At 46.7% G+C, this 12,249-nt stretch overlaps 2 protein-coding genes across 2 annotated transcripts in view; both read right to left on the reverse strand.

The window, feature by feature from the left end:
- The window catches only part of LOC139264299 (collagen alpha-6(VI) chain-like), a 30,178-nt gene extending 28,785 nt beyond the window's left edge, over window positions 1-1,393 (reverse strand). The window contains exon 1 of the mRNA XM_070880546.1: window positions 906-1,393. Coding sequence (XP_070736647.1) covers window positions 906-1,349 — 444 coding nt within the window. The 5' untranslated portion in view covers window positions 1,350-1,393. The remainder of the gene's footprint in view (window positions 1-905) is intronic.
- A 1,381-nt stretch (window positions 1,394-2,774) lies between these two features.
- The window catches only part of LOC139264069 (collagen alpha-3(VI) chain-like), a 176,618-nt gene continuing 167,143 nt past the window's right edge, over window positions 2,775-12,249 (reverse strand). The window contains exons 25-26 of the mRNA XM_070880166.1: window positions 4,684-4,754; window positions 2,775-3,005 (exon numbers count right to left, since the gene is read on the reverse strand). Coding sequence (XP_070736267.1) covers window positions 2,775-3,005; window positions 4,684-4,754 — 302 coding nt within the window. The remainder of the gene's footprint in view (window positions 3,006-4,683; window positions 4,755-12,249) is intronic.

A 12,249-nucleotide genomic window follows, 5' to 3' on the forward strand; every position in this document is an offset into this window, starting at 1 on the left:
TTGTTTTTACCATCAACCACCAGGTGAAGCTGAACAGCTGAATAGAAAGCAGTATAACTGTATAGCTAAAGGAGCCTAGAAGTAATTATAAGGAGATAATAGTGGGAGATTTCAATATACCAAAAACAAGTGATCAGGCTGGAGACAACCAGAAGGGAGGATTGAAAGTGCACACAGATTGACAGAAGTAATCAGATGATTTCTTAATAAATGAAGCAGAATACAAGAGCAAATCTTGATTTGGATTTAATATTCAGCAGTCAATCAGAATTGATTTGTAAAGTGGAAGTGAAAGAATACTTTGGTTGTATTGACCTTTATATAATTAGCTTTGGTATTATATTAAAGGTCAATAATTGCAATACAGAGATGTAAGAACCCAGAACATCGAACCCTGGAGCTTTGAAAAAGTTTATGGAGGATTCAGAGAGAAGCAGAACTGAAAAATGAAACAGGATAAACATTGAATTTTTAAAAATACCATTTTAATGAATATGAAAAATTAATTCTGCCCAGAAATGACTGTTGCTGATATTGAAAGACAATGCATTAAGCATTTGTATAACATTCCTCTGTCCAGTATTTTGATGTTGGCATTAATCTGTTTATTTTATATATTTTTTGAAAAAGGTACTGAGGAATGCCATATGGAAAAGTTAAACAACCATTAATATTGACAACAGAATGTAAAGCAGATATTGATAAACCTAACAAAAAGCTAAGAGAGTGCACAGTTTTTACCAGCTTACTTCTCATGCACAATGTAGAGCACACACTTGGGACTAACACACACCCTATAATGAGACATGATGGGATTGTCCCTTGTACACTCCTGAGTGTCCAGGCTGATTATTCATCTTACACACTGTTATGGAATGTAACGAATGAGGAAATAGTTTTCTTACCTTAAAAGCCCGTTCTACTTCTGGGATGTCTTTAAAGGAGATGATGACTGGAATGATACCTAAAGCACTGAACTGCGAGGCAGCTGTAGCTATGGCATTGGTGTCTTTGGATACACCATCAGTGATAAACACAGCTATTTTCCTCACAAGGATACCATTACGAACTCGTTTAAAAGTATTTCTTGCAACAAACTGCATACCAATGCCGATATTCCGTCTTCTGGTTGATCGTTCATGTGCAAGTTCTTCTATTTCTTTCAGAAGTAACTGTTTTTTCTTAAAGTCTGAAAATCGAATGAAAGGCCTTGCTTCATTATTGAATGTCAAAACCGCCACACGAGCACCGGTGGGACAGTTGTTTTCAGCGATGTTAATATCCTGCAGAAAATTAATTACAATTCCCTTCATCCTTTCAAATTTAGATCGTGTGACATCTGTAGACATGTCCAGAGCGAACGCCAGCTCCGTGGGGTATGCAGGGCACTCTCCTCTTGCTGGAACAATGCAAAAACAGTTAGTACTTAAGAACATCATGTAAGTAACAGATCAGTTTAAAGCTATGGCTGTTGTGATACTGAATGAGGGTTACTTACTTTGTGAACAACAAGCTATAGGAAAAAATGGAAAAAAGAAAATTAACGGTGGAGGGCACACTTTTTAAAGTTTCATTCATCTTCCATCATTACCTATCCATTTAAATGTAAATTGAGCTTATTTGTCCAGGTGTTATGGTTTCTGAAATTTTCACTGTATATTGTTAATTTGTACAAGAAGCATATATACTGATTTATAACTTCACCTGAAAGTCTGCTGAGCCAAGTGCATCATAGGCTGGAAATTTCTCCTATAAAAAGGACACCTAAAGCTCTGATTGGGTGCCCTTGATCATAAAACCTGATTGCTGATTGGTTCCCATTAGAGGACAAGACAGCAGTTTCTCTGGGATGTATAATTAGACTCATCCTGTCTGCATGAATTTGGCAGATCTAATTCGAGCCATTCTGACTGCTGACTCCAGACAGACAGAGTTCACTTGGAACAGACAGGGCTCTCTTTCACGGGTTAAGACCTTATCCTACCCGCAAACAAGTTCCTGCCCCTAGCCCCCACTGCCCAAGTGCCTGACCTTCCCCCCAGCCCAAGTTTATGACTTTCTCCCACCCCCCCCCCCCCCGCCGCCCCAAGTTTCTGACATTCTACCCTGCCCTAATGCCTGACCTTCCCTCCCACCCCCCACCTGGCCCAAATTCCTGACCTCCTCCTCCCCACCCAAGTTTCTGTCCTCCCCCTGCTCGAGTTCCTGACCTTCTCCCCATGGCCGACTTACTGATCTTCTTCCCCCACCGCCCTCCCCTACACCCCCATGGGTTCTTGACCTACTCCCCCAACCCAAGTTCCTACCCCTTGGATTCTTGACCTTCTCCCCCCCCCCCGCTCAACAAATTCCTGACCTTACCCATGCCCCTTCCTCCTCCTCTGCTATAGATGGAGCATTGTAAGTGGATCACGGATTGTTAACAGGTTTATTGGGTAAGACGTGAATAGTGACAGTGTCATGACTTCCAAATTCCATCCAGTCCAATGATGTCACTTGTCACACATGCACCGAGCCTTCTGAGAAATCAACCAGGTCTAGGAGGAGGAGAGGGAGAACATGGTGCAGTTGTAAAGTGAGGTGGGGTTGGGAAAATGTGATCCTTCTTACCATCTGGATCACATTCTCACTCTCAACTCCCCCTTTAGACCTGGATCACGTTCTTCCCCCAATTCCTCTCCTTGAGTTTCCTCTCCCATGCCCCCTCCGATTCCCTCTCCCCCATCCCCTCTCTCTCTCTGCCCCACACTCTCTCTCACCTCCGATTTCCTCTCTCAGAGGGCCGTGAAAATGTTCGTGTAGATAATCACAACAATATTCCAGGCAAAAGCCCCAGCAGCAGGCGCAGGATTGAGCAGCAACTCCATGCGGTTCTGTTCCACTTCCGGCTTCCTCTTATACTGCACTTGCGTGACCAAATCGAGCTCACATGCGCAGAAAGGGGCGGAATCCATGGCGCGCATGCGCAGAAGGACACAAAAATGTTCACCCAGATAATCACTCGGCTGAAAAAAACAATTGGGTTGGGCATGGGGGCAGTTAAATTGTTAAAAATGGGATTCCCGACCAGATTCCGCCTCCAACCTGTCCACTTCCGGTTTTAACGGGGGCGAGATGGGGTAGAGGGGCCACCAACCCGCTCCTGGGGAGCTGTACATCCATTTGAATATTATAATGAGGCTGGGAGCCTCTTTTTACACCTCCATTTTGATTTTAATTGCATGTGGATGGGTTTCACACAAATCACGAAATGCGGCTGTTAAACCGAGGCGAGGTCTGCTGCATCCAGGAAGTAAGTGGTTATAAACCTACCTCCTGGATCCAAGGTCCATAACTAACCCACCCCCATGAGGCCTCCGATCACCTCCGCGGGCCTCCGATGCCCACATACAAATCAGGCCTCCCAGGTTTCCCGCCTACTTCAGAGGCCTCCGCCCCCAACCCCCGTCTCCCTGGAGAAAATTATGGCCATAGTGTTATTCATCTACTATATTTTCTTGAAATGAACACAGTTTACATACCAGCATTGCATTATGAGTTAATTGACTTTGGGCACTGACTTTTCTCTGGGAATGGTTGAATTGAGGAAACAAATTTAAAGCAATATTTATTGAGAAACTGCATTTGTTGCAGTGAGAATTTTGTTCAACACAGAAAGACAACTTTCAGTAGGAGCACCATGGTTTTTTGATGAATTTAGTCTTTCTGCCATTAAGGATAAAATCATTGTGGGCCATGATCTCAGTTTTAATGAACCACTGCTTCATTTGCTTCCTTTCACCTGTCCATATGAACTGTGCACATGACTAATGGAAAATCTTCTGCTGTTTCAATATATTCAACATCCATCTTATTAACATATATTTACTTATCATGACCTAAATGAAAAATAAACAACAGAATTTCTGACATTCTGCACTGACAAAGCATCACATACTAATTGCTGTTACCTCATCAGCCATAGCTGTTGGGGCGGGGGTGGGGGGGTGGGGGCAGATGGGGCAGTCGCCCGGGGCCCAAGCCTAGAGTGGGACCCATACAGGGTCGGATTAAGAGTAAGGGTAAACAGTATTGACATAAGTGACGTAGCAGGAGTGGAGCGAAGCTATGAAGGCTCAGGCGCATGTTATTCTCGACTTGATATAAACAGACTCTAGATGCCCGAGAGATCCATTCTATACACAAATCTTGGGCGAAATAAAGGAAAGAGTACCAGCTACGCGAGAAATAAAAGAGACGAGAAGTATCTAAACTGCTTAAACTCGATAATTTTTCCAACAAAAAACTCATGATCATGAAGGTGAAGGCCAAGACGAAGTTGTGGAGTCAACTTCAACGACAAAACCACTAGTGGCACTAGACCCGGAGTTGGCCAAGTTGGAGCTCCAAGTCCAAAAAGTTGAAGAAGATGAAAACCAACTGGCGCATACTGAGCTGAAAGAGGCGCAACTTATGAGTGACATTGGGCTGTGGGGAGACAATATCTCAGAAGACATGCAAAGCCATTGGATTGCAAAAGGTAGTGAGGACTGCTGAAACTGTGATAAAGTCTTCCAAAGCTCCGGCGTGATTCATGCCAAGGAAGGATGTCGCCGATACTGCTCAAAGTCCTTCTTCGCATGTGTGCACCCGCTGACAGGGGAACGTGTGGAGTGAACATGACTCTGTTATTCACTTTCAAACGGTAGAGTACACTGCTTTGCTTGCAAGGTCACAGCACAAACAAGTAACCACTTTACTCATGGGTTTAATGACTGAAATCATGGAGAGGAGAAGATTTAATCTTACGAAAACAGCCACAAGCATAGAGAAGCCATGGTAGTAATGTGCACTAGATAAGCAGGCACTGGTTGTGTGGATGGTCATATTGTCATCCTGTAATTCAATGACAGAGGATGGGACGACCTTGAATCTGGTCTGGAGGTGATGGAGGATGAACAGTTTCCCGTTTGTTCTATAGATTAACTCCACTCCAGCGAGGAGCTTACTGAGGGTGAGATGGAGCATTGCAGCAAGGAAGATCAAGAAGAGTGTTGGTGCAATGACACAGCTTTGCTTCACCCCGGTCGGTACATGAATTGGGTCCGTGGTGGATGCGTTGGTCAGGATCACGGCTTGCATGTCACCATGAAACAGGCGGAGGATGGTGACAAACTTTTGAGGGCTGCCAAATTTGAAAAGGACGCACCATAATCCTCGGAGGCCGAACTCCAAACCATTGTCAATACCTTCACCGTAGCGTATGAGAGCATGGGCCTTAAACTACACATTCATAAAACAAATGTCCTCGACCAACCTGCCCCGCCACACAGCACTGCCCCCCCCGATTATCAAAATCCACGATGAGGCCTTGGACAACGTGGACCATTTTCCATATCTCAGGAGCCTACTGTCAACAAGGGTAGATGTCGATGATGAGGTGCAACACCGCTTTCAGAGTGCCAGCACAGCCTTTGGTTGCCTGAGGAAGAGAGTGTTTGAAGACCAGAACCTTAAAGCTACAGAGCAGTAGTGATACTCGCCCTCCTATATGCTTCAGGGACATGGACTAAAAACAGCAAGCAGTTCAAAGCATTGGAGAAGTAGGGTGTCTACGCAAGATCCTGCAAATCCATTGACAGGATAGACGCACCAACGTCAGTGTTCTCGCTCAGGCCAACATCTTCAGCATCGAAGCATTGAGAACGCTCGATCAGCTCCAATGGATGGGCCACATCATCCGCATGCCCAATATGAGACTCACAAAACAAGTGCTCTACTCTAAGCTCCGACACAGCAAACGAGCCCCAGGTGGGCAGAAGAAAGGCTTCAAGGACACCCTCAAGGCCTCCTTGAAAAAGTGCAACATCCCCACTGACACCTGAGAATCCCTGGCCCAAGACCGCTCAAAGTAGGAGAGAAGAATCCGGGAAGACACCGAACACCTCGAGTCTCTTCGCTGGGAGCAAACGGAGACCAAGCGCAAACAGCGGAAGGAGAGCACATGACAACCCAAGCACTCAAACCAACCGGCTGTTCAAATACCGTCTGCCCCACCTGTGATAGAGACTATAGGTCCTGCATCGGACTCATCAGTCACCCGAGAACTCATTTTTAATGTGGAAGCAAGTCATCCTCGACTCCGAGGACTGCCTAAGAAGATTGTCTTCAGTTTGAAAATGAACGGCAGCACTGGCGCAAGGCGTTAGAGCGGGCTGTCTGTGTGCTCACATTTCTCTGTGAACGAGGTCTTTCATTGCGAGTCAGAGACAAAATCGTTGGGTCTCCAAGTAATGGTAATTATCTGGGTGTTGTTGGAGGTTCTCGCAACCTACAACGCATTTCTTGATGAACACATTAAGCGGTTTGCCAACAAAGGCAAGGGGCATACTTTATATTTGTCTTCCATCACTTGTGAAGAACTGATTAGTCTGATGGGTGGCAAATACTTGAGATGATTATCCAGGAATTGAAATCAGCAAAGTTCTATTCAATATCTGTTGATTCAACGCCAGGTGTCACACATTCAGATCAGCTGTCATTTGTCATCCGCTATGTTCTACCGACTGGTCCTGAGGAAAGGTTCCTAAAGTTCTTGCCGATAGTCGGTCGTACTGGACAAGAAATAGCAGAAATAATACTGGCCTTTCTGGATGAGAACGGGCTCAACGTATAAAATTGTTGCGGACAATCTTATGATAATGCTTCAAATACGAGTGGGAAATACATTGGTATCCAAACTATCATCAAAGAGCAATGCCGATATGTGACATTTATACCATGCGCAGCACACTCACTCAACCTTGTGAGAAAAACAGTGCCGAATGCAACTCAGTGATTGTCAGATTTTTGGACCTTGTACAAAAGTTGTATACTTTTCTCTGCATCAACGTATCTCTGGTGACTGTCGTCAAACAGCTTTCTGCTACTCGATGGTCAGCAGTGTCAGCCCTGTTCAAAGGTTACACTCCCATATGCGAAGTGTTGGAATCCCTGACAACTGATGTGGAACAGAAAGTTGAATGCCGAAATGAAGCTCAGTTGATCCTTGACAAACTGGGTGCACTTGATTCAGCTATTCTCATTGTTATTTGGAACACAATCTTGAAGCGCTTTCACCTGACCAATCTCTTGCTTCAAGAGATCGGCTTGAATCTAAACGTCATGGTGTCCTTACTCGAGTCCCTTGTTGATTCTGTCAATACCCAAGGGACAGAGTTTGTGGACTTCGAAGACCTAGGGATTAAACTGGCCACAACGAGTACAATTCAGCTCAGAGGCGCCTCCGGGTACGCAACCGCCGCTATGACGATGAAGAGCTGAAAAAACTGTGCTGTCACCCAAGGAGAAATTCAAAACTGAAATGTTCCTTGTCATCATCGATCAACTAATCAGTACCTTGAAACTCTGCCTTGAAGCATACAAGGAAATCAACTGTAAGTTTGGATTCCTGTCCAAGCTAGCTGCTCTCTTGATTCTTGATACCAAGCAAGCCGCAGCAAATCTTGTCTGGAAACTATAATTAAAAGTGAATCAATCCAGTTTTCTAGCTTGATAGCATCTTCAACAGAGCTTCAAACCTCAATTTGTGTCAAACAAACTAAAGTCAGCAGAGCTAAGAATGTACCAATTCCTTCTTACATACGCCCTCACCTAAACCTTTTCTAACATTGAAATAGCTCTTCGGATATATCTGTCGATGATGGTATCAAATTGCAGTGGTGAGTAGTCCTTCTCGAAACTAAAACGCATCAAAGATGAGGTCAGGAACTGAATGGGACAAGATCGACTTAAGAGTCTTTCTATTATGAGCATCGCGAGCGAAGTACTGAGAAGACTTGACTTCTCGAAAATCATTAACAAGTTTAGCCGGCAAAAATTGTCATGTATTAACTGTCATTGTAACCCATGTATGAACTGACCTAAGTTGTACACTGTGAGAACATTGACCATTAGGTGATGAACTTGTGGGAGACACTCCTAACCTGGACTTTCAGGTATAAAAGGGGAAGCTCCACCCATCTTCTTCACTTCAGTGCTGGCGAATAAAGGTTACTGGTCACAGCGTGACCTTCTCTCAAGTATGGGCCTCGTGTGCATTTATACTGTATAGTAAGGACATATCATTGGCGACAAGAACCTGGGATTTAAACCACGCGAGCATGGCCACTAGCAGCACAGACGAGAGGTACTGTGTTGGTGATGATTGGGACGATTTTATTGAGAGATTACAGCAAAGTTTCGTCACTACGGAATGGCTGGGACAGGATTCGGCCGACAAAGGCGGGGCTCATCTCCGTAAGTTTGTGGATCCAGGACGTACTCCCTGATGAAGGACCTTCTAGTGCCAGAGAAGCCGGCGGACAAGACTTTTGAAGAGCTCAGTAAGTTGATCGGGGAGCACTTTAAACCGGTGAGCAGCATGCACATGGCGAGACACCGGTTTTACACGCACCGGCGGCCAGAAGGGCAAAGCGTTCCAGACTTCGTGGCAGACCTCCGGCGACTGGCGAGCCTATGTAAGTTCCCAGATGCATGCAGAGCGGAGATGCTGTGAGACTTTTTTTATTGAGGGCATCGGGCACGCTGGGGTTTTCAGGAAACTGATTGAGACCAAAGACTTGACCCTGGAAAAGGCAGCTTTGATGGCCCAGACATTTATCTCAGGGGAGGAAGAGACCAGAATGAAGTTTGACAAAAATCTTGGTTTAAATGCAGCAAATGGACAGGGAGTCAACATTGTTAATGCGGCACACAGTTCTGCAGGCAGACAGGGGCAATTGGACATGCCCGATCATGTAGTTGAACCCAAAGGGGGAATTCAACAGAGACAACGGCTAGCTGAACGGCGATTCATGCCATCGCAAAGGACAATGCGGCCAGTAATTGGGCCATCAACACCTGTCAATGGTGTGCTTAAGGACAGTTACAGAGAGAGTCAGAGATGATCGACTGGTAATGGACCTATTGTTTCCAACAACGGCTCATGTTGGAGGTGTGGAGGCAAACATACAGCCAGAGCTTGCAGGTATCAGCAATATACCTGCAGAAACTGCAACGTCAGCGGTCACTTGGCACGTATGTGCAGGAAGCCTGCAGCCAGGTTGATGTATGAGGAGGATGGGCTGGATGTAAGCCCTACAAGGCCAAATGGACACTGAGGGAAATCGCTGGAAGCTGAAGTTCAGCGAGTTCATGTGGAGTACATATACAGTTCATACACAAGGACGCCACCGATAATGATGAAAGTGCTCCTCAATGGCATCCCAGTATCAATGGAGCTAGACACAGGGGCCAGCCAGTTCCTGATGAGTATCAAACAGTTCGACAAGTTGTGGGCATCCAAGGCCAGGAAGCCAAAATTATTGCCGATTGACGCATAGCTATGGACATATACAAAGGAGATCATTCCGGTGCTAGGTATCGCCACGGTAGTCGTGACCCACAAAGATTCGGAGAACAGGTTGCCACTCTGGATTGTCCCAGAATACAGTCCCGCACTACTGGGGAGGAGTTGGTTGGCTCTAATGAATTGGAAATGGGGCGATGTCAATGCAATTTCTTCTGTGGAGCGAATATCATGCTCACAGGTCCTGGACAAATTTGACTCACTATTTCAACTCAGCATTGGCACTTTCATGGGGACCAAGGTAGTGATTCACATAAACCCACATGCCAGGCCAGTACACCACAAAGCCAGAGCGGTGCCATACGTGATGCGGGAAAAGATAGCAGGTGAATTGGACCGCCTGCTGAGGGAAGGCATCATCTCATCAGTCGAATTCAGTGACTGGGCTAGACCGATTGTGCCGATGCTCAAGGCGGATGGGTCGGTCAGGATATGTCGTGATTACAAGGCCACCATCAATCGGGTGTCACTCCAAGACCAGTACCAGCTACCGAGAGTGGAGGACCTCTTTGCGACGCTATCCGGTGGCAAACCTTTTTCAAAATTGGACCTGACTTCAGCTTACATGACCCAGGAGCTGGCGAATGAGTCGAAGAAGCTGACCACCATCACGACACACAAGGGATTGTTTGAGTACAACAGATGTCCATTTGGGATTCGCTCGGCCGCCGCGATCTTTCAACGAAATATGGAAAGCTTCCTCAAGTCGATTCCAAGGACATTGGTTTTTCAAGATGACATCCACATCACGGGTTGTGATACTGAAGAACACCGCCGTAACCTGGAGGAGGTGCTACGCAGACTGAACTGGGTAGGTCTGCGACTGAAAAAGGCGAAGTGGGTCTTCCTAGCTCCAGAGGTAGAATTCCTGGGGATGAGGGTGGCAGCAGATGGGATCAGACCTACTGCATCCAAAACAGAAGCGATCGAGAGAGTACCCAGACCCCATAACACGACGGAGCTGCGTTCGTTCCTGGGGCTCCCAAATTGAGCACGCTGTTAGAGCCGCTACACGTGCTCCTACGCAAAGGCCGCGAATGGGTCTGGTGAGACAGCCAGGAAAGGGCTTTTGATAGAGCACAAAATTTGTTATGCTCCAACAATCTGTTCACGCTATATGACCCATGTAAGAAACTCGTTTTAACGTGTGACGCGTCGTCCTATGGGGTCGGGTGTGTGTTACAGCATGTTAATGCCAAAGGTCAGTTACAGCCGGTAGCTTATGACTCCAGAAGTCTGCCCCAGGCAGATTGGGGCTACGGGATGGTAGAAAAGGAAGCGCTTGCATGTGTATATGCTATAAAAAAAATTCACCAGTACCTGTTTGGCAGGACATTTGAGCTGGAGACAGATCACAAACCCCTAACGTCCCTTTTTGCCGACAACAAGACCATAAATGCAAATGCATCGGCCCGCATACAGAGGTGGGCACTCACGTTAGCCGCCTATGACGATACAATTCGGCACAGACCGGGCACTGAAAACTGCGCCGATGCACTCAGCAGGCTCCCACTCGCCACCAAGCATTCTGCTGAGATGGTAATGGCTGTTGAAGCTTTTAAAAGCGAAGGCTCACCCATGAAAGCTCGTCAGATTAAAGCCTGGACAAATAGAGACCCGCTACTATCTTTAGTCAAGAAATGTGTCCTGAATGGGGACTGGGCAGCCACATACGGGGCATGCCCTGAGGAATTCAAACCATTTCACAGGCGCAAGGATGAACTCTTCATTCAGGCTGATTGCCTACTATGGGGAAACCGAGTAGTCATGCCCCAGATGGGCAGAGAGATGTTCATCAGAGAACTCCACAATGAGCACCCGGGCATTGTCATGATGAAGGCAATTGCCAGGTCACACGTTTGGTGGCCAGGGATAGATGCAGACGTGGAACTTTGTGTTCGCAAGTGCAAAACGTGTGCCCAGCTGGGCAATGCGCCCAGGGAAGCCCCCCTTAGCCGCTGGTCCTGGCCCGCCAAGCCATGGTCACGCATCCATGTGGACTACGCAGGTCCTTTCATGGGAAAAATGTTTTTTGTTGTACTAGACGCCTATTCCAAATGGATCGAGTGTGACATTCTCAATTCAAGCATATCCTCTGCCACGGTAGAAAGTCTACGAGCAATGTTCACCGGCCATTGACTACCAGACGTATTGGTCAGCGACAATGGCCCATGCTTTACAAGCATTGAATTCCAGGACTTCATGTCAGGAAATGGTATCAACCATGTCAGAACGGCACCGTTCAAGCCGGCCTCAAACAGCCAGGTGGAACGAGCAGTGCAGATAATCCAACAGGGGATGCTCAGAATCAAAGGGGGTTCCCTACAAAGCCGCTTATCACACCTCCTGCTGGCCAACAGATCCCGACCACACTCGCTCACAGGGGTCCCACCCACAGAGCTGCTCATGAAAAGGACACTCAAAACCAGGTTATCCCTTATACATCCCACCATGAAAGAAATTGTTGAGAGCAGGCGCCAGTCACAATGTGACTACCATGACGGGAATGCGAGGGCGCGATGTATTGATGTCAGTGACCCTGTCTTTGTCCTCAACAAGCTGCAGGGCCTAAATGGCTTGCAGGCACTGTGATTGCCAAAGAGGGGAATAGGATTCTGGTAGTTAAACTTACCAATAGACAAATCTGCTGCAAACATGTGGATCAAACAAAAAGGAGGTTCAGCAACCCCATAGAAGAAGCAGAGGAAGAACACGATGTAGAGTTCACTCCTCCACAGGTGACCGAACACCGGGACCAAGCGGAGGAGAGCCCAGTCACTGTGGGCAGTCCGGACAGGCCTGAGGCACCGCAAACAGCAGATACTCAGGCCAGCGCCCAACAACCAGAGCCCCAACTCAGG

The sequence above is a fragment of the Pristiophorus japonicus genome, chromosome 5 (genome assembly GCF_044704955.1).
Source record: "Pristiophorus japonicus isolate sPriJap1 chromosome 5, sPriJap1.hap1, whole genome shotgun sequence".
NCBI lineage: Eukaryota > Metazoa > Chordata > Chondrichthyes > Pristiophoridae > Pristiophorus > Pristiophorus japonicus.